The sequence below is a fragment of the Elephantulus edwardii genome, unplaced genomic scaffold, assembly GCF_000299155.1.
Source record: "Elephantulus edwardii isolate Elephantulus edwardi_28Jun2011 unplaced genomic scaffold, EleEdw1.0 scaffold00225, whole genome shotgun sequence".
NCBI classification, from domain to species: Eukaryota; Metazoa; Chordata; class Mammalia; order Macroscelidea; family Macroscelididae; genus Elephantulus; species Elephantulus edwardii.
Window position 1 is genome coordinate 493,235 of NW_006399975.1, and position 23,689 is coordinate 516,923.

A 23,689-nucleotide genomic window follows, 5' to 3' on the forward strand; every position below is an offset into this window, starting at 1 on the left:
TGGGCACAGTCCATGCTTTAATCAGATTTGAACAGAAGAATGGCAACTTGGCCCAGGTAGAAGGAGATGAAGTGCTTAGTTTCATGTGTCACATAACTACCTAAGTTTCTCCCCATGATGCAGTCCCAGGTGGGGTTGTGCTTCTTGTCAAACTCCTTCTTGATGTGGGCCACAATGTCCTTCTCGATGTTGTATTTCTCTAGCACCTGGTTCGCACACTCCACCGAGTCCTGTTGCATCTCCTCCGACATGTCCGCATTTTTGATCACCGCCTTTCGGTCGCACATGGTTGGTTACCGCGGAGCAGGCACTCAGCGTCTGCGATGGCTTTCTGGGGGAGGGGTTAGAGCGACTCAAGCCCCGCATGACCTGCCGCCGCTCCCGAAGCCATGGCGCATCTCTATCATTATCTTAAGAGTTGGGAATGAGGGTTGCAGAGTGGAGTATGAAGGAGTTTTTCTTCTGCTTTTCAAGAAGAGCGAACTGGGGGTGGGTGGGGGAAGTGCAACAATGAATGAATGGAAATCCAAAATTTCTATAAATGTTTATTGAAATTAATAAAAAAAGTAAAAAAAAAACCCAAAACAAAAACCAAACTCTAGTGCAATTTTCAGAGTCTTTTCTGACATCCATATTGGTTTTTTCTTTTCTCCTGTCTTTGTAATCACAGTGCACTATGAACAAGATATATGACAGGGAAAGATAGATTTCTCAATAAGATTTCTAAATTACAAATAAGTTACCATTTTATAGCAAAATGAAACAAAGCTCTTAAAATTTTCTTTTCTTAGAATCTTTGTAATTCTTTTCATTTTAGAGATTCTAATTCTTTTTTTAGATTTTATTTTAATAATTTTATTGAACATTTACAGAGGTTTTGGATTTCCATTCATTAATTGCTGCATTTTTCTCCCTGCCCAACCCTGCCCCCCACCCCCCACCCCAGTTCGCTCCTCTCTTTGAAAAGCAAAAGAAAAAAATCTCTCTTTGATATAGAGAGATTCTAATTCTAATCTTAGAGATTCTAATCTTAGAGATCGAAAATCTAATTTTTTTTCTTTTAGCTGAGACAAGATTACTTAGTTTTGGTTCTGCTATTCTTTGTTGTTATTGTTGTTGTTAAATGCAATTGAGTTGAGAACAACTCACAGCAACCCTATGAACAAAAGATCTGAACCCTGTTCTATCCTGTGCCATCTTCATACTTTCAGACACACAAGAGCTCACTGCAGCAGTCACCATATCAATCCACCTGGCTGAGGGTCCTCCACCCTTCCGAGCACCACGCCCTTCTCTTAAGGAATAGCCCTTCCTAACAACATACCCAAAGTATGTAAGGTGAAGCCTCATCATTCCTGTCTCCAAAATGTACTCTGGTTGCACCCTCTCTAAGACATATCTGTTCATTCTCTTGGCCACTCATGGGATGTTCAGTGCTCTTCTCTAACACCACAGCTCAAAGGCGTCAATTCTTTTTCTTTCATCCTCATTCACTGTCCAGCTCTTAGACGCATAGCAAGTAACTGGAAAGACCACAGCCTGAATCAGACTCACTTTAGTCCTCAAACTGACATAATTACACCTCAATAATTTGAAGAGGTCCTTTAACTGCAGATTTTCCCAGTGTAATGCATCTCCTTATTTCCTGACTGCTCGTAATAAGGATGTTAATTGTGGATCCAAGCAAGATCTGATAGTTTCACTCTCCTCTCTATCCATCATGATGCTGCTTATGGGGCCAGTGGTAAGAATATTTGTTTTCTTGACATTAGATGCAATTCATACCAAAGGCTGTATTCCTTAATCTTCTGCAACAAGTGCTTCAAGTCCTCTTCACTTTCAGCAAGCAAGAGTGTGTCATCTGCATAACGTAGGTTATTGATGAATCTTCCTCCAATCCTGAGGCCACACTCCTTGTCATAGAGTCCAGCTTCTCAGATAATTTTTTCAGCATACAGACTGAATAGGTATGGAGAAAGTAAAACCCTGACACAATCCCTTCTCAATTTTAAATCACACACTCTTTCCCTGCTCTGTTTAGACAACAGTCTCCTAGTCTGGTATAGATTCTGCCTAAGCACAATCAAGTGCTCTGGGATTCCCATTATTTTCAATGTCAGCCAAAACTTGTCATGATCCTCACAGTCAAAACTCTTTGCATAGTCAATAAAGCACAAATAGACATTCTTCTAGTATTCCTTACTTAACTAGGATCCATCTGACATCAGCAATGATATCCCTGGTGTCACGGCCTCTTCTCAATCCTGCTTGAACTTCTGGCAGTTCCCTTTCTATGTACTGTTCTAGCCATTTTTCAATGATCTTCAGCAGTATTTTGATTTCATTAACAACCTGATTTTCTTTACCAATAGCTAAATATTTGACAGACCAAACAATACATTCTTCCAATTTTCAAAGAATTGACAGAAAGTAAATAAATATGACAATCCAATAAACAGAAACTCATAACTGAAATAAAGATGTCAGTAAAAATTTGTGTTTTAGTTCTTCCTAGAAAAAGGCCTTAGGGTCAGCAGACAAAGAAAATCATCAGTACTGGATGGCCTATGGCAGAGAGGATACTAAGGCACCAGAGAGACTGATGTCTAGACAAGTCTGAATTCTGAGAACCACTTAAGGACCTTGTAATTACACCTATATTAAAGAATTACCCTATTGCACACTCATGTTTGTTGCTGCTTTGGTCACAAAAGCAAAGAGTTAGAAACAACCCAAGTTCCCATCAACCAACGAATGGATAGAGAAGCTCTGTTATATTCACACAATAGAATACTATGCTGCACTGAAAAACAAGGAACTCACGAAATATTGTACAAAATGGGTGACCCTGGAGGACATTATGCTGAGTGAAATATCTCAATCACAAAAGGACAAATAATGCATAGTGCCATTGTTGTAAAACGGGACTGACATCGGGGTTAGAGGGAGCCTAAGAAAAGAGGGGATAAATAATGTATGCTGCATTGAAACAGATGAGGGAGAGAACAGGGTTTGTTTTTTTTAATTTTAATAATTTTAATGAACATTTACAGAGATTTTGGATTTCCATTCATTCATTGCTGCACTTCTCTCCCCGCCTAGCGCCGCCCCCCCCACAAGTTCGCTCCTGAGAGAACTGTTTAAAAGGAATAAATGATTAAGTATTTTTTTCAAGACAAGATTCTAGAAAAATAAATGCATGTAAAGTGGACTATGGACTTGGGGCAGGGGGAGGATTGTATAACAATGAAAGGATTTTTTTTTTTCTTTTCAAAGAGAAACGTGAACTGGGGGGAGGGGTGGGCAGGGAGGAAAATGTGCAACAATGAATGAATGGGGGAAAATTAAATGGAAAGAATATGCTGTAAAAAAATATATACATATGTGTGTGTATATATATATATATATATATCTCCTTTGAAAAAAGTTATAATAAACTATTTTATGTAAGAAAACCAAGAAAAATTACCAAATAAAGTTGGTTAGAATCTAAGAATACTACATTCCAGAAGTCTTGTTCATTAGTGGACTCCAGCCTCTTCTAAAATACACTTACACTAATTAATCCTACAAATATTATTTCTATCAGCATGGTCACTAAGCTTGGAAGGAAGAGTGGCATCCACTTCCGTAATAGCTTGCCTCCGGAAACCCTATGAACCTGGAGAGAGGACCAAGCATTGAGGACTCTCCTTCATACGGTCGCCATGAGTCGCCTGTGACTCGACGGCACTTAAGAACAATAACATCAACATAGAGAGAGAGATCAGCTAGTCCAGTGGACAGAAGGTGGGTGACTTTTAATCCACAGCCTCAGGCCTGTCTTTCATTGTTTTTCTTCAGACATTCTTCTAAGTCCTATAGCCCTGGTGTACAAGTTGCAATACAGTGGTCACTTGTGGTTGCTGTGAGGCTGAACACGGTGACACTGAGGTTGGTCACCTCATATAGACAGAGAGTGGGGTGGAGCTCCTCGATTAAAACAAGCTTGGAAGGAAGAGTGGCATCCACTTCTGCAATAGCTTGCCTCCGGAAACCCTACGAACCTGGAGAGAAGATGAAAGACACACAAGCGTCGAGGACTCTCCTGCATAGGGTCGTTACAAGTTGCCTGCAACTCGACGGCACTTGACAACGACAACAACAACAACAACAGCAGGCACTAAGTATGACATCTTTCATCTTTAAAAATGAGATATTCTAAATTACTTCAAATTATGAAATCAACTCATTTCTCCAAGGGCTTGAAGAAGCTAAATACAGAACCTCTGAAAAGATATTTTGCCCACTATAGTTAAAGCCCTGGCCCAAAATTACAACAGACTGGCAGGTATGGAGCAATGTTGAAATCATGAAGGCTTTTTATTTTCTTCCATCTGATTTTTCCAGCTTAGCAACTTTCGTTAGTTAAAATGAAATTACTGAGACAGGCTACATTGTTGAAAAGTATGATGTGTACCATGTCCTGTAGAGATCAGTTTTTATTTAATATGCTTGGATTGGATTATTTTAATACGAAGCTGCTATAGTCACGGGGAATTGGCATGTATTTTGTGTAGAGTCTCACGCTATGATATTTTTACATGTTATTTCAAAACTCTACAATGTTGGAGAAATGAAGAAATGATGCCCAGAAAAAAAATGGGAGTTGTATCAGTTCAATCAACCCTGGAGTTGAACAGACATGGACATAAATCCTAGTTCTGTTCTTCCTTAGGGGTTTAGCCTGAGAAAAGTACTTATTTGAGTTTTAAATTCTTTCACTGTAGAACAGGGGTAAAATATTCCATTTCACAGCAATTTTGTAGGAGTTAACTGACACGCAATATATATTGTTTATCTGTTGGAGTGAGGTAGGAAGAATGCTGGTTTTGTATTTTCATTGATTTGAGAAGCATAACAAGACAACAAAAAAAAAAGATTCCCAGCTCACTTACTATTTTGGCAATTTAGGAAATTTTTTAACTGAATATTTACTCTGAAGAAGTCTTCTGTAATACTGCATCAATACAATGAAAATCAGTAACGTATATTTGGAAGACATCATCAAATAAAGTTCGCCAAAATAGTACTTTTTTATAATAAACAAACTGTGTTTGGTCAAAATTAAACAATGAATCAATTTTACTTTTGTACTTCTTTCAGAAGGAAAACTATTAAGAACAATTAAAAATTATTTGCATATTTGATTCAAGAAATAGAAATTATTTGATAAAGTTTGCCAAAATATTACTTTTTTATAATAAACAAACTGTGTTTGGTCAAAATTAAACAATGAATCAATTTCACTTTTGTACTTCTTTCAGAAGGAAAACTATTAAGAATAATTAAAAATTATTTGCATATTTGATTCAAGAAATAAAAATTATTTGTGATATTTAAAAATATGGATTTTTCTCCATATATTTTATACTAGTTATGCTGGTTTTTTTAAGAGTCTGTCTTGGAGAAAGTACAACCAGAATGCTTCTTAGAGGGAAGGATGGTGAAATTTGGTTTCATACTTTGGAGATGCTGTTAGGGGCCAATCCTTAGAAAAAGATCATGCTTGGTAAGTTGGAGGGTTAGCAAAAGAGAGGAAGACCCTCAACAAGACAATCAACACAGTGACCATTAGCAATGGGCTCAAGTGTATCAGAGATGAGAGGATGTCAGTGAACAGGACAAGGTTCAGATTTGTTGTTCAAAGGGTGGCTACGGGTTGCAGTACACTAGAGAGCACCTAACAACAAAGTCAAAAGATCCATGCAAGACACAACTACAGCCAACTCAAAGCAGGGACTGGAGACAAATGTGCATTTTAAATGGTGTCAAAAAGGTGTTAAAATTCTAGCACTCAAAACATTTTTAAGTCTTTAAGTAATAAAGCCCAGTAATTAGTCAAACTAGACAGACGTCCTTGTCAAATAAGATCAGAGGAACAAAACTATGACTGAGTCTTACTTTTTCTGTAAGACCTGATTGTATATCAAAGAAGGAATTTTTCTTTTATTTTTCAGCAAGAGGAGCGAACTGGGGTGGGGGAGGGTGTGAGGGGAGGACTGGGCAGGGAGAAGGGTGCAACAATGAATGAATGGAAATACAAAATCTCTGTAAATGTTCATTAAAATTATTAAAATAAAATCTAAAAAAGAAAAAGAAAAAGTCATGAAACTTGTTTACATGGAATTAGTCATGAAAATCAACAAGGTCTATGTGGGAGACATCCATCAATTTTTAATGATAAATCCTCAGAAATATGCTTTAGCAGCCTCTGTAAAATGCAAATACATAGAGTATCTGCACAACAGGGATGACTGAGAAGTAGCATTTGTCAAAAATTCACTAACAATGTTGCGGGGGGTGGGGGGACAGTCTAGTGGGCATATTCACAAGCCATTTCTTTCCATCTTCAAAGTTCTCATTAAGTTCGATAACCAGAAAGCACAGAACTTAGAGAACATTACCTTACCTCTTCACAGAACTAGTCACGTTAAAATAAAATAGAATGTTGATTTGCTTTTCTGCAGTCAGGAGGGGGATTATGCAATCTGACTCAATGATTATGTGGGTTTTTGGCTCTGTTATATAATCTTGCTGTCTTACTCAAATCTTTCCTTTCTGATTTTGACTTGTTTTTAGACTTTGCTTTTCATGTGGAACCAGGCAACTTAGGTAACAAGAAAAATTTGGGGGTAAGCTAGAGAAATAGGAAGAAAAGTTGGAAGGAAAAAAAACTCTGTATATCAGACATCTTTTTTTATATAAACAAAGTTTATGAATGAGCCATGTGTTACTGAACTTAACCACTACTGTAAGTACAACAACATAATGTTTAGAAGAACTTCACTAAATATTTTTTTAATTCAGTTTCAAATAAAACTCAAAAGCAGGCTATTTATTTTCTAAAGAAATAATCTGCTTTACTAATTGTAGGTATTCATGCCACACTAAATTTTATTTATGTTTACCCTGATCATAAATTGCACTGAAAGGTAATTACAGGCAGCAATGGAATATATTAGAAAAATCACATCTGCACAGATTCCATAATCATCAACATTCACAATAAAAATTTTGTTTAACATGAACTGACCTTCAGTACTTTCTTGATGCTGTTAATTGTTGATGTTAACAATGACCTTACTTTCTGGTCATCATTTAGGTAGTCAGCATGTCGGACACACATAAAAAGGATGTAGGCCGGTAATCCTGGAATCAAATTGACTGCTACCCCACGCGGCTTCAGTTCTGGGGGAGGGGGGTGGAAATAATCTTATGTGACATTGAAAGTCTTCATAAGGAATGCTTTGAGAGATATGAAAATACAGCTATCATGTAAGAGTTCAATTACTTAGGATAAGTAGGTCACACAGAAAAAGTATTTTAACAATGTATTAAGTAGAGAAATACTTGAGGCTGGGAACTTATGAATCTTATGTCTATCTCCTGCTCTATGCCCCTTCAACTCCAGTCTCACACATTAGCTGCCTTCTTGACATTTCTATTTAGACACACTGAACTGCGCCTATACAAAAGCAAATTCCTGATTCCATATGGAACTTGCTTTCCTGTAGCTTTCCTCACTACACAAACAGCTTCAGTGTTCCCATTTCACAGGCTATAAATCTGCCATTAGTATGGATTCTTTTACATAGCCTGTATGTAATCTAGCAACAAATCCTGTTGGCTTCCTCTACAAAATATATACAGAATCCATTTACTTTTTACCAACAGTAATAGGCAATGAATGAGTAGGGACGATAGAAGGAGAACTGATGTCTTTGAGTTGTGGCGCTGGAGAAGAGTATTGAATATACCATGAACTTCTAGAAGAACAACAAACAGGTTTGTTCTGGAGAGGGTGAGACCAGGCTGCTCTTTGGAGGCAAGGATTCTGAAGCTTCGTCTGAAATACTTTGGGACTGTTGCAAGTAGGGACCAGTTCTTAGAGAGGGAAGTCATGCTTGGGAGGGTCGAGGGACAGCACAGGAGAGGAAGGCCCTCTATGAGGTAGATTGATTCAGTGACTGAGGTAATGGGGGTAGGTGTGTCAGAGATAGTAAGGTTGGCACAGGATAAAGCAGGGTTTAGGGCTGTTGTACATTGGGTCACTATGAGTCGCAAGTGACTCGATGGCACAAAACAACAACAACAACAATAAGCAGTTTAGGCCATCATCATCATCTCCCTCCTATATTTCTTTTCTTTTTTTCTCCCCCCTCCTGTATTGCTCATATATTTTACCACATAACAACCAGAGTAATTCTTTAAGAAAATGTAGGTCAGACAATGTCACCCCTGTTCTAAAAAGCTTTTAAGCAGTTTCTCATCACAATCATCATCTCAACCCTTTCAGATTAAAATCTAAATCCTTACCACTGTGATCAGGCCCTGTTCTCATTACCCTCAGTCTCTGCTCACTCCACTCCAGCCAAACAGGTCTTTTTGTTGTTGTCTGTACAAATCAGACATGCTCTCACCTCAAGGCCTTGAACTTAGTGCCCCCTCTTTTCCCCCCCTTGAATGTTCTTCCCTCAGATATCAGCATGACTTACTTCATTTCCTTTGGTTTCTCTCCAAAGGCCGTGTTATCTAAAGCTCCTTTCCTGATAATTTTATATAAACCAGTATGCTTGCCTTCACTCTTTATACTTTTTTTACTCTCATTACTTATTTGAGGTGTTTTTTTCTTCCCTTTTTTCCCTCCCTAGAATATACGGAAATAAAACAAAACAACAAAATTCACCTCACTGCCGCTGAGTATGCCATCACTGGGTTGCCGAGGTTCTAAGTCTTAACCAGAGGAGACTGCCCATCTTTCTCCTGGCTGGTGGGTTTGAGGCATCAGAGACATGTGGCCATTGGGTTAGCAGCATACCACACTAAGGACACCAGAGCTCCTAGAATATGAGCTCTGTGAAAATAGAGACTTGACTTTGGTACTCACTACTTGGAAAATGCCTGGCATATGGTAGGAGCTCAGTGAACATGTGTTGTAAGATGAATCTCTGCGAAGTCTAGCACTTAAAAACCAGCAGCTTTTAAATTTTTGCAAAATAAAAATCACATTGAAACTTGTCTCAGCATCTATATACAGTATATTTATTGCCATGTGAACTGTATGGGCACTAAATCTGGGGCCAATCACATTGCTGTCACCATACTATCTGAAGGGAAGAAAACTATACACCACTTGATAGGAGAGGTATTCAGCTTTTTCAGATCATAACTTTTGGGTTGTGCGTACCCCCTAATCACCTCTCTCTCTCTCCCCCCCTTTGCATAGGACCTCTTGCACAATTAATGAGTGGGTTCATGTCCAATATTAAAGGTCATAGGTGGCTCTGAAACACCACCTTTGCTCTTATCATTTGTCAGTCCTTCTCTTCTACTGCTAGAATATTTTTCTTAATGTATTTGTTTCCTCTTTTTTATTAAATTGTGTTCTTGGACATATTAGAGACATAATCGAAAACAGCAGTGTTCTACCATGGCTACACTTAAGAATATTTTGAGAGGTTTGTGAAAATGCTATACTGGACCAGATTTTTCCCACAGAGGTTTTGACTTAACTGACCTGGAATATAAGACATATATATATATATATACTTGTTAAAACTCTCCAGGAAATTCTAACCAGGTCTGGCATCAGAAGATCCATAAGAGTGGGCTTGTCTAGGTTACCTAGTATTGCTATAATAGAAATACCAAAAGTGGATGGTTTTAACAAACATAAATCTATTTTCTCACAGTTTAGGATAGAAGACCAAATTCAGAATACCAGCATTAGAGGAAGGTCTTTTTATCTTAGTTTGTTTACAGACTCCTTGGAGACCTTCTTTTGGCTTTGCTTCCATTGCCCATTTTTGCTGGGTTACTGCTTCTTTAGATTCTTTTATATCTCAAAAGAAATTGACTCAAAACACATTCCACACCAACCCTGACTCATTAACATAACAGAGGCAAAAGGGGTTATAACCATAGACATAGAGGTTAGGATTAACAACACTTATTTTGAGGGAACAAAATTTAGTCCCTAACAGGTCCAAGGCACTATCCCTGCAGCTTGTCTGATAAGGCCCGAGGTGGCTAGGACACTGATGCAGCACAACAACACAGTATGGAACGAGGACTACACAAAACTCCACTGTGAGATATTTCAAAAATTGGTCACTAGTCTTTCTCCCTGTTAACTTTCCAAACTTTCATCCTGTGCAGAAAATACTTGCCTAGAATCAGATTCTTAACAAGTTTTTGCTCATCTTCCTTCTTGTACTCCAGCATTCCTTGGAAATCCTTTTCTTTCCTGGGAATGTTGACTGGACGGATGGGCTCATCAATAATCTGCCCTGGGGATATGTTCTCCATCTGGCCCACTTCATAGGAAACAGAAAGGGGAAGAAAATGTTTTCCAGGTAGACAAGATGAGAGAGTTCCATACTCCTATAAGTTAAAGTCTATAACAACAGAAATTTATCATCACCTTACTTGTTCCTGCATTTAAAAAAAATATATGGTAGACAGATGGCCAATTTATATGGTAATGTCTCTCTGCCAGCTATTACAGCTATGAGATCTTTACTATTATCAACATCAAAGGGTCTTACCTGATTAAAAACTTTCAAGGATAATAATCACCCTTTAACTTATATAAAGACTTAAATGTCCCAAAATATGTATTTTAACCTTTTGGCTAACTAGTGGTTAGAAATGACCAGAAATTTCTAAAGACATTAAGATGTTTAATTAACAGAAGGAAAACCCCAACATTCTACAAAGAAGTAGCAAGAGTATAAAAGGTTTCTTCTCTTTTTTTAATCTCCACAAATCTAGTCACTGGGGTGGCAGTGGGGAGAAGCACTGAGAAAAAAGGACATTAACTTTAAATCTGTAACTGCAACTGGACCAAACCACATCAAGGCAGGTGGAAGAACAGTGCTTCTCCACAGCAGGTGATGTGAAAATGTATTCTTTTCATTTTTAATATCCTGAAACCCATTGTTACAGTCAGTGAGTCAATTTATCCTGTTAAAAAAAAAAGTCTCCACTTCCTCCCAAAATTGAGTATTAAATGGAAAATGCAAGGGACAGCAAAGGAATCTGAGTTATCATGATGTTTATGGAAGGGTATATGCTAGTAAATTTTTAAATCTTTTTTTCAAAGAAAAAGGCGATAATTGGGATGGGAGAGTCAGAGACAGTGCGATTGGCACAGGATAGAGCAGAGTTTAGGGCTGTTGTACATAGGGTCACTAGGAGTTGCAAGCTTGCGATTATCCCAGTCACTAAATCAATCCACATCATAGAGGGCCCTCCCCTCCTGTGCTGTCCTTCCACCCTCCCAAGAATGATGTCCTTCTCCAAGTGGTTAGTTTTATACAAATTATTCACAAAGTTTGTAAAATACAATACCAGGAGTCCTTGTGAAACAGTACAAAGTGATCTCCACAGCTTATGGACCTACAGTCGCATGTAAAATCAGACTAATTAGATCCAATTCAACTGTTTCTAGTTACTTTAAGCCACAGAAACAATTCTAAGAAGAAAGATTTATGTTGTTCATGATGAATGCTATTTGGACTCCATGTGACTTGAAGAAAATGCTCTCATTTTAACTGATGTCACTATATGCCACTCATTACGAGATCATTATAGAATATGAACAAAATCATTATATAGAACCCTAAAAAGGAAGACTCTTCCAATTTAGGCATACCTAAAATTTTAAGATACATCCTAATTTTATAGATGTTAAGAATGTGAAAAATTCTGCACCTTAGAACTGATAAAACATGGTATTTTTACTAAGAAGCTTCATGATTCAAAAGAAAGCTTTACTTTCCTTCCAGAAAAACCTTTAACTAGGATATTTTTGGTTGTGAACAAAAATGTCAGAGACAAAATTTTTCATCTTTTCATTAAAATGTTTCTATCTTTGTATTCTAAGAGATTTTTGTCTTTACAAAAACTCACAGATTAAATAGCTCAACATAGTCTTGATTATTTAGTAAAATAATCTACTAATTGAAACAAAATGTCAACCCTTACTTAGCATCAGGAAAACAAAAAGCCTGAAGGAGATAAGCCAGAGCACTACTCCAGTTTTCAAAGACTAAAGGAACCGTAAGTCATTCTGTATAATGCACTATTCGACTCAGGCAGCCAGCCTTCTGAAAGAGATACCGGAGCAAGGTCTATTTCCATTTTCTAGATTCTTTATACTGGAGGGGAAAATATTTGTGAAGCTTTTTTTTCCTGGAAAAGAACATGGGATAAAATTACTAAATTCTTTTCTGTCTAATTTTCCTCTCTCACTAAGAGGGAAATTTTGACCTTAGATTTAATTGAGACAGATAAATTCCTTTAAGTACCATACTTTCCCATGTAATGTGTCCACATACACAACATGCATAAATAACAAATACATCCACAGGAGATTAACTTGAGGGGGTTGCAGAGTTTGGGATGTGGGATAAACTACAACAAAGAACAACAATGGTTATATAGTGTGCATGTTATTTGTCTAAAAATATGGAAACATGGTAGGGAGATTATGTAAAAAATATAATAAAGCAGAGAGCATTAGGCTGAGGCTTGGAAGCCACAGTTCAGCCAATATTTAACTGAGAGACCTTTAGTAGAAGTCACTCAGTCTCTGGGCCTTATCCTCCTATAAAATAATGAAAGGATTTTAGAATTCTTTTGTTCTGAATTTTATGGTTTTATAAAAATTAAGAAGCAATACCCACTCCTAGATGAAAATGCAGGGAAAAGGAGATCAGATTTTGAAACACTCTACATTTAACTATGTAGTTTCTGCTAAAAGTGATATATGTTGGTGTTAAACAGAACTCCAGTTTGGCTGATTTCTAAAAAACGTCTTTTTAATTAAGAGTGACCCACAGGAAGAGGCAAGAGACCTATTTTGAATCAGAAAAATTCAAGTAAGTATGCTATAACATTTTAAAAGAAAATTTGGCTACTCTACAAATTTGGCAGTATTTGATGCATAAGGGGATGCAGAGGCTAGAAGAGAAATGCTCAGAGTTGGGCACTTTGATTTTCTACTATGCGGCAGATGGAGGGCAGGGATATTGCATGGTCAGTGTCCAAATCACATAACTCTATCCTGTTTTATTTCTAGTCAGGTATCATTGAATTCACAATATAACTCTGTGTAGGTGCTATTAAGCCTTTTTGTTTCATCTATGAACTACCTTCTCAAACACTACTTTTAGATTTAAGAACATGCCTGGAAGCAAGTTTAACTGATGCAATTAGAATTCTGACTATTATTTAAAATTCCTAACACCTTGCAGTATTCTAACTTTAATTAAAACATACATATAAAAGAAAGCCAACTAAACATTTAAAACAATGAATGGCTTTCCCATTTATCTATCTGTATTAAAGTATGACAAAGGAACACAAGAAGTTTACAAGAATAATCTCACAATATCCTAACAATCATTTTCTCACAAGCAACTACTTTGCTGTCACACTAGGTTTTCATGATATGTTTAGTTTTAAGTGAAGAAATGTTCTTTGAATAAAGATTTGCAAGTTCTGCAATAGATGCTTCAGCCAGCCTGTGTGCGTGTAACTATGACTTAGAGATTCCAAAATTTTAAAGAGCAGAGATGCAATACATGAGTTGTTTAACACTTCAAGGATCTTTTAAAAATCTGATTCTAAGGTTATTGGATTTTCTAAACAAACATTTAAGAATTTATACATTCAAGGGAGTATTATCCTGTTCAAAGTAAACATCCATGTTGTCATTGTTCTAAATATTTCTAAAATTCCTATTTATTCACTCAACAAACATTTTATGATAGGTCATACACTTTTAGGTGCCGCAAAAGCCAGGGGAAATAAAACATGATCCTTATGCTTAGAACATTCAGAATATGTTGAGGAAATCAATAATTCAAACAGAAACAAAATTACGGCATAGAAAAAACCACCAAAGACGGGAGCCTATTAGTGCATGGAAAGCAGTCACAAGGTCTATCTGGATAATTAGAAAAAGCTGCTCCTGACATAACGTGAGCCTCGCAGGATGAACAAGACTTAACCAAGAGAAGATCAAGCATTAAACTGTAAGTTCTTTAAGGTGATAGACTCTACAATATTTATTTAAACATAATTAATACAAATAATCCAGGGAACTCTGGTAGCTTACTCCAGGAGGAGTTACATGGCTGACTCAAAGGTGCTTCTCTGTCATACGAATGTGATGGCAATTCCACAGGACAAAGATGGGCAATCTCTACCAAGTGATCTATAATTTCCAAAAACCTGCTGGAAGGTCAGATATGAATTTTGAGTTTGAATATTGATAATACGGAGTATTGAGTTTCAATACTAATAATATTGTGTGGTGCGGTACTGTGTCAGACTGCTAAACAAAAGGTCAGTAGTTTAACTCCCCCAGGCACCTCTTGGTGGAAAGATGGGCTATCTTCTCCTGTAAAGATTTATAGCCTCTGAAACCTGATAGATGATCACTCTGAGTCAGACTCAATTCCACAGCAGTGGATTAATACTAATAATAGCAGGAATATAAGCGTTAAGCTGCATCTAGCATATTTATGTGGCAGGCACTATTCCAAACGTATTGCACATATTAACTCCTTTAATCCTTACAAACCATGCCTATTATCATTTCCACTTAAAAGACAGAAAAACTCAAGCAGAGAGTTTGATGTGAATAGTGGCATAAAGTCCCTGGGTGTTGCAAATGATTAGTACAATTGACTGCTAATTGAAAGGTGGGAGGTTTGGGTTTGAGTCTACCCAGATGTGACTGAGAAAAAAGGCCTGGCAATCTACTTCTGAGAAATCAGTCCTTGAAAAGACTCTGGTGCCAAGTTCTACTATGTCACACATGGTGTTGCCATGAATTGAAGTTGACAGGAAAGCAACTGGTAGAATGTGACAGAGCCAGGATTTGAAACAAAGAAGTTTGGGCCCCATATGCATTATCATAATCCATATAATATACTGAACTGCTTTGCAAGGTCCCTGCCATAGAAAAAATAATCATTCAATATTTGTTGAATGAATAACTGCATTCTCTTCCCTGGTAAAGTATTATGATTATAAAAGCAATAGTACATCTGCATTTGCCTAGTCATTTCTGTTACTATCCTAATATTTACTAGCAAATAAGACAATTCATGTAGCAACATGAAACCAAGATTTAGCAATAGTCATAAAAATATATGTAAATACCTTCTAGTTCACCAATTTTTTTGGCAAATACTTTCAGTTGCTTTTTCAGCTTCCGTACAGTTTTATCCTGTTTCTCAAGTTGTTCCATCAAATCCTAAACATCAAAATTAAAAATAAAGTAAAAAGATCAAAATAGGCTTTTTAAAATACAATGAGGTAAAACAGACATAAAATAAAAAAATTTAAAAAGCAGTTAGTTTTACATAAAAGCTCCAGACAAGCTCACTGGTGGAGACACCACCTGGCAGGCATGGGAAATGCAGCTACAATAAAAGCCAAATATTTAAGTACATGACACAGTCAAGTCCTTTACAGCATGATGGACAGCAAGCTGACTATGGAGTGTTTTCAAGTAGACTCCATATTGAAAAACCAACAAAATGTTTGCAAAATTTATTGTTATTCTTGTGAAATGTAATCTAAAAAGTGAATAAACAGAAATGAATGATGAATACACCAAACATTTCATGGAAAGTTTTAAGGATGACTGCCTTTTGGTATGGAGTTTTGACTAACATTCAGTTTGTGAAGCAAATGACTTCATGAAGCCCAGCCTTTGGATATGTTCAAATTATTCCTATAACCTAAGTGAAAAACCCACCCACTGACATTGAGTTGATTCTGACTCCAAGATTGATCCTACAGGACAGAACAGAACTGCCCGACAGGGCTTCCAAGGCTGTAAACCTTTATGGAAGTAGAATGTCTCATCTTTCTGCCACGGGGTGGCTGATGGATTCAGATCACTGACCTTTTGGTTAGCAGTCTAATACTTAATACAATGAGCCACAAGGGATCCTCAACTTAAAAGCTCATAAAATTGAGGTATTAAAACCCAAGTTTAATTAAACCACATAGAATAGGATAAAGAGCAGTCTGCTGACACTGGACCAAAGTGGTTAAGTTCTCACTAGTGGGCAGCATAATATACCCATAGCATTGGGTGACATAATTTTTTGTTTCCAGAAAGGAAAAAGTGATTAATTCTGAATACTTTACACAAAAAAGAGAAAACAAAAAGCAGTACATTCATGAGAGGTATAAATATAAAACCAAAAATTATTTAGATTATCAACAGCTTTCCATTTAATCAAGAATTCTCTCAAATAACTGACAAAAGTTTAAAGAGAGTCAATAAGTAATATGACAGTGAATTATAACAGTTCAGAGAAAAAAAAAGATTAGATGGTAAAGGAATCACAAGTATTTGTGGCTGATATTCAAGTTGTGGATAAGAAAAAGTATGTGAAAAGCACAAGTATTTATCCATTCACTAGTTTATAGACAAGGCTTTCGGCTTTAGATGCTAGGCCAAAAGGAATACCCAAAAGGCAGAGTTATTAACACCTCAAGAATTCAGCTGGGATTCCTGGATTTCAGATTCTGAGTCACATTTTGCTTCCATCACACTGTAAGCCTAGTGTTAATTACAAACCAACAAGACCGTGGACACAGGACACTGAGAGAGGTGACATTACTGGCTAAAAGAAAGCTGTGGGGAGAAAGAGGGTGTGTGAAAGTTTTTGAAAAGACTTCCTGGGAAGGGACAGGCAGCCAGTGTGCTCTTCAGGTAGAGAGTCTAGAAGGGAGAAAGACAACGGAAAAGCACTGCAGGTTTACATACAATCATCCGTTTGTAAAGTGAAATCCGATATGACTGATACTTCTTGGGGTCATCTGCATATAATTCCTCAAAATACTGAAAAAACAGGCATAATGGATATATGTTTTTCTCTGAATCTTCGAGGGGGATGCTATTATTTCTCAGCAAAATCAATTTAGAATATTTTAAAACACACACAAAAATGAAACTATGTACTCAAAAGGCAATGATTTATTACCTGCCATTGCCTTCTTATGTTTCTAGTCTACTCTCACTGCTGTTGAGTCTGAAACACTCATAGATGCCCCTTGAGTAAGTTTTCAAAGGTTATAAATCACATGGGAGGAGGTTACCCATCTTTCTCCCAAGGAGCAGTGAGTGGATTTGAACTGCCAGAGGCACCACCTTTGAGTAAGCAGCACCACTTGGACTGCACAACTAGAGCAGCCTCTTTCTAATATGGAGAATTCTAATCCATATTTGCTGATTATTTTGCATGATATCAAGAATAAAAAAAGTAATGGGCTAGGCCCAAAGCGCCCCTGTTGACAGGCTGTTGTTTCACCCTCAGGCCTTCTGCCTTTCCTCCCTAGCCTCCTTCACACCAGCTTGTTCACACAGTTGCTGCACTTCTTCCCTGTCAACAGTAGCAAAGAGTGGAGAAGGTACAGAAAGTGAAAGTTATAATAGTGGCTATGTTCCCACTCTCGCTTGAAGGTGGAAAGGCTGGTGAGAAGCAGCACATCCTCCTCCACTCAAAGGCAGCACGGGGGAAGCCTGTGAGGCATGCTCACTGGAGAAAAGCCATTTTTTCTGTTTGTGATAGGAGGTAGGTGGGGAGGGGATATGAGATTCTTCCAAGAATATCTGAAGTCAGGCTCACTGCTGCTTTAATAGCCTTCTTAGTGTTTTCTAAGGAAATACACAGAATTAAGACTGAGAAACCATCATGATTTTTCGAAAGTGTATAATTTCACTTATATAATTAAATTTTAATCCATTTCCCCTAATCTATAGTTAATGTAATGGCAGAAGTTGTTAGATCATAACTTTCTCTCTCAATATAGGCAAATTCATTAACTATAGTTTGGAATTTGGAGATTATTTTAGTATTAAGTGCGAGGCAAATTACTAACTGAGCAAACAAAGATGCAATGGAAATTCCTATCAAATTAGTAAACAAATTTTGAAGATCTAACTACAAAATAGGGGAAATAGGGGTTGGTTCCAGCCACCTAGAAGCATCTTTATTTCACGGTTTCACCTTGTGTTTTAGAATAATCATTTTAAGCATAGAGTTTATATGCCAATCAATCATCATTATATGATTTAGTATTGTTACCAATTCTTAGTCATCAAAGCATTGTTAGTCTAAGCAATAATAAAGTCAAGAGTAACAAAACACTTCAAAAATAGTATAGATTCAAAAGAATTTCCTCCACAAACTGGTGATATTCTAGCCTTTGGAAAGAGTGTGAATACTGCCCCAAACTGTCCCAACACGCCCACCTCCACGTGGGACCTCACATGGAAAACTGTCTACAGAACAGACAATGGAAAGAATACTTTTAGGTTCTGCTTCCAACTGGTATTAAAGCTGGTTAAGCAAAAGGTGGCAGAAAACGATATATAATGTAAATGATCACTAAAGGTGTAATGGACCTATTTTTTAGACCATTAAATCTTCAGAGAAAATTCAAACTATTTTATCTTAATTATCCTTAGTTTGTGGCTTTTTTTAAATGATGTAAACCACAATACTAGTCCTAAAGTTTTTCTGAAAACTAGACTGATAAGACGATATTTTTTATAGAAATGTAGAATTACAAAATTTCAACAGTATAATAAAAATATTTAAGTCTTAAGTTAAAGTAAATAAAAACTATATATTTCAATAAAGTGATGACTAAGAGAAAAAATACTTTCTATCAAAGTAACAGAAAGAGAAAAAATGAAATAAAGAAAAAATCTTGGACTTAATGAATCTCCTTACTTCACTAAATAACTTAAATTCTATTACAAAGAACATAAAATGTTTAAACGTAATCCTGATGACCCTTTTCGCTGTCCTGGAGAGAGCTCCTGTTGTTTCTCCCAAACACCTTTCTTGACCTCGGCTCTACTCTCTACTCCTGATTGTTCATGGCCTCCACATGCTAGCTGGTGGGATATTTCTGGTGGAGCCTTTCCTCATTCTCTGTCATGGTAATCACATTACACATGTCTTGGAATGGCAGATAACCTGCAGCTGAGATCTTGGGACAGACTCTTTTCTAGGAGAGTAAAAACTCAGCACTTGGCTGGCTATCCTTCAGACCCTTCAAGTTAGGTCTGAGAATGCTCACACTCTCAAGAACATATGCCTTTTTTAATTTCTACCAGTATTAATATTTTCCTGACTCTGTCTTTTTGTGTATGCAGGAAATAAGTGTGGGGTGGTGACTTTTTCCCAGCAAGGGGAAAATATGTTTAATTTTTAAAGAACTAAGACATTAAGGCCGGCACTGGCTCTGCCAGGACCCTCTCCATCTCCTCACCAAGTTTTCGTTGGTCAGCCGGGTGATCTCGTGCTGCAGGCTGGCCTCGATGCGGGCCTCTGGGGGCAGCTGCAGGTTCTGAGCCAGCAGCTGTTGTTGCCGGTTGTTCTCCTCCTTCAGGCTCTGGATCTCCCCTCGGAGGGCCTCGGCCTCATTCTCATGGCTCCTCTTCTGTGACTGGAGCTGGGATTCCAGGAGCCTGTGGAGAAGCCACACAGGTAGGAAGAGGAGATGACACCCTGTCCCGTGGGTACAAGGTGTTCTGTTCACTTGTCAAGGTAAGAAAAGCAGATACCCTTTAGCATCCTCTTATCTTCTGACTTGATTAAAGTCAAGAAACTCAAAGGTCAGAAATAGTAATGAATCCCTTCATCTTTGTGTCTTTCTTAATTGTGGAAACTGCTATAAAGTACTCAAAGGCTCTACAAAACAGAGTTTAGCTCCTCTGAAATGTTCATTGAAATGATAATTAATAAGAATGTCAGGATTGCTAATTTCAGGGAGAGAGTGGAACCAGGGTCCCAATTTTATATTCAACTTTGGGGGACTATTTTGAAATATCTATCAGTTTACTCAACTCTAGTTTGTGTGTGTTTATATACACACTTAGATATCTTAAAATTTTTCATTTCTTTTCCCATAAACTTAGTTATTACTAAGTTTATATGAAGAGAAATAGCTTTGAGAATCTTGTTCTAGAGTATCAGTAGATCAACAAAGTCTCACTGCTTATCTAAGCAAACATAACGGCCAGCTGGCCCACTTAGATGCCTGGGCTTTGGGATGAGAGGACTAGAGCATGGTGTTCTCCCATTCACTCTCATTTCTACATGAATCCCTTTTTCAAATACAAAGTTACATTAAGGTGCTAACCCTGCATTAAGAAAGAAAAGACATTCTTTTATTCTAATTCAGCCAACTGCTTGGCAAAACTTAGTGAAGCCATTGCAAGCATATTAACAGCAGACAAATACTTCAGTGATTACAAAATTTCAATAAAGTTGAAACCATAACACACTGAAGTTAATGACAATATTTTATGATGAGAATAAAGCAGAATAAGCAGAAGCCCCTTGAACAAACAGAACAGAATATTAAGCATTTTTAAAATTTAACTGCTTATATATAGTTTTATAAGACTTAAGATACAAAGGTCACTAGAAAACATAAGTGTTTAGAGGAGTATTGCTGTTTTGATCTTATATGCTTTCTTCTAAACATATTTGTGTTTAATTTAAAGAATTCAACCCATTCCTCCTTTATAGACATGGATGGGTTTCAAACATCAGGTTGTTATTAGAAATCAGCATTACGTGAGAGTGAGAGCACGGGTGTCTGTTTCCCCCAGGCCCTGCCCTACTGTCGTTCATCATCAGGTGCCCCAGTTAGTCCTGGGATGGACACAGCACTGCAGTATCCCCTTCTGCACTGAGGAGCCCACAGGGGTGGGGTGGTAGTGGTGTTGGCGTGGAATGCTGCCTCTCAGCACCTACCCTGGGTGGGACCCCGCTCACTCTCCATCTGCCTGGTCCTGCAGCCCCCTTCTGTCTTCTCTCCTACCTGCCTCCCTCTCACTGACCTGCCCAGAACTTTTATATCCTGGCCTTTCTTTACCTACCTAATGACCTCCTATCATCAAGAAATCTCTGCCTGAACAACATTTGGGTCTTAGTCGTACTATTACTGTCTTTCTTCTAACTCCTAGAGGGAGAAAGAGATGCACACATTTTATGCCTGAGGAGAACTCTAGAAAGTGTAGTTCACTTATAGGAAGTATCCATCATCAACTAGTTTTAACTTTAATGACATTTAATTTAGTAGAGAAAGTTTTTTAAAGGTGTGTGGCTGAATGTTTTGGTTTATGGAAATTAATTTACCCAAGAAGACAAGTAACACATAAAAGATACAGGTGTTAAAGTTAGGAAGCCACTGTTAGTAAGGAAAACAACAAGTTAATAACATCCCATCTTGGAGGAGACAAATATAACCTGTTGGCTTGTTTTAACCCTTCATAAACCAGCCACAGCTCTCCATCCTCATTCAACTCATGGCAATCCATAGCAGATGATCTTCCATGCAAAAGGACCAACAATGCAAAACACAAAAGGATACGGATGGTAATGAGATGGTGATGGTCAAGAGCTACATACAGCAATTTAATAGTATATTGTGGAAAGAACTGCTTCTATTAATTACAAATGACTTTCAGACAATACCACAAAATTACTTTTGGTTCGTTTTTTTTTTTTTTAATGAGCATTCAATAGTATGATACACAAAATGGGTAGGAAACAAGGTAAAATAATCTAGGATCCAGAGTTACTTTTCTTGAAAAATAAGAAATAAGTGAGAAAGAGGTTCTGTTTTTAATATTTTAATCATTCATCAGAAGAACTTTACCACGTAATGTATGAGGGATTAATCATGACAGACAGACATTGATAGTAAACCTTCAGCCATTCTCTTCATGTGACAATCTCCACAAGCTACTTCTGACAAAGTTTCAAATCTTCTGATTAGGAGCTAGGTTTAGCTTAAAAAATATATATCTGGCTTCCCATTTTAACATATTTTTTAAAATTCTATTGGATTAAGTTATAACTTAAATAAGAGTAATTTCAAAGTTCTCAGCTTTTGTGAAGTGACTTAAAAAATTTTGGCAATTAAAAAATTAATTGTAAGACCAGGAGAAATTACTTTTCTATTAGAAATATGACTATGTATACTGTAGTTGTTGTTATTGTTATGTTCTGTCGAGTCGTTTACGACTCGTAGTGACCCGATGTACAACAGCCCTAAACCCCGCTCTATCGTGTGCCAATCTCATTGCCTCTGACACACCCATCCCGATTACCCCAGTCACTGAATCAATCCACCTCATAGAGGGTCTTCCCCTCCTGCGCTGTCCCTCCACTCTGCCCAGCATGATGTCCCTCTCCAAAGACCTGTCTCTCCTTACAACATGTCAAAGTATGTCAGGCGAAGCCCCAGAATCCTTGCCTCCAAGGAGCAGCCTAGTTTAACCCTCTCTAGGATGAATCTATTTGTTTTCTTGGCAGTCCATGGTACATTCAATACTCTTCTCCAGCACCACAGCTCAAAGGTGTCAATTCTCCTTCTATCCTCCCTATAGTCATTGTCCAACTCTCTGATGCATAACAAGTGATTGCAAAAACCATGGCCTGTATCAGGTCTCTCTTTACACAAAACTTCAATTATTAAAAACTTAAGCTGCAGCTGGCCTTCAAAAAGTTTCTAAGTAACCATTTTGAAAAACAAATGAAGACTTTTTGTGCAAGACATCCACCAGTAAGAAACTGGTGTTCTTCCTAAGGCAGCCTCTTAAAAAGTAAGTCCTACATATTAAAAAAAAAAAAAGTCTTGATTCAGAGAATACTTTCCTGTCATCTTTTATTATGAATAATTACTTTATATTGTAAATGAGATTTTAACTGGGACTCTACTAGAAATTTTCAGTTGATGTCCAACAAAACAATGATTCTGAAAAAGAATGATTTGAAGACTAAAAACCAAGAGGACTAAAGCAAAATTAGTAAAAAAGGATTCAACTTACCTGTTTGTTTCTTTCAAACCAATATATGCTTGTGCTATTTCTCCTTTATCTTTCATTTTCTGTACATCTTCCAAGAGGATTGTGGAATCTGTCATTGTATTCTGAAGGGGAAATGACACATTTCCACATTAGATTTGACTTAGTTCTCCAAAGTTCAGAAATGCTGTCAGAGTATCAGTGTTTAGCTTTATATTTCAATTTGTATACTCTGGAATTTTACTGCAAAACAATAGTGTGTTCCTTATACAATGTGTATCATATGGTCTTCTAGAAAATTAAAAGATATTTAAATTTTTTAAACAGATTCGACTTAGAAGCTTTGGCCACATACATTTCATTCTTCCAAAATAGAGGGTGATTTATTGAGTCCATAAGTGGTGCAAACAGTTAAGCACTATGCTACTAACTGAAAAGCTTGCAGTTTAAACACAGTCAGAGGTCCCTAGTGATCTACTTTAGAAATGTCACTGCTTTGAAAATTATGGAGCAGATCTGCTATGTATACGTATATGTATATGTATACGTATACTTATATGATGTATACGATGTATATGATGTATATGTATTTGCATATCTGCTGTGTATAACTGACTCAAAAGCACCGAACAACATGTAATCCATCCTCTGCCTACTATCAACCTCAGTCCTATGTATTTGTAGAAAAGAGTGCGGGTGGCTCAGGTGAGAAAGAAGAATTTGGTTCCTTCTCCTGACATCTAATTCATAATGACAAAGTTATTAAGATTCTAGAGTACT

At 37.2% G+C, this 23,689-nt stretch overlaps 1 protein-coding gene across 3 annotated transcripts in view; it reads right to left on the reverse strand.

Moving 5' to 3' along the window:
* Positions 1-23,689, reverse strand: part of MYO5A (myosin VA (heavy chain 12, myoxin)) — a 163,530-nt gene that overhangs the window by 16,033 nt on the left and 123,808 nt on the right. For 2 of the 3 annotated variants that reach the window (XM_006898239.1, XM_006898238.1), the window contains 6 exons: positions 22,934-23,034; positions 21,348-21,428; positions 19,360-19,558; positions 15,220-15,313; positions 10,212-10,358; positions 7,076-7,230 (listed from right to left, as the gene is read on the reverse strand). In XM_006898239.1, coding sequence (XP_006898301.1) covers positions 7,076-7,230; positions 10,212-10,358; positions 15,220-15,313; positions 19,360-19,558; positions 21,348-21,428; positions 22,934-23,034 — 777 coding nt within the window. The remainder of the gene's footprint in view (positions 1-7,075; positions 7,231-10,211; positions 10,359-15,219; positions 15,314-19,359; positions 19,559-21,347; positions 21,429-22,933; positions 23,035-23,689) is intronic. The other variant, XM_006898237.1, reaches the window with a different exon arrangement.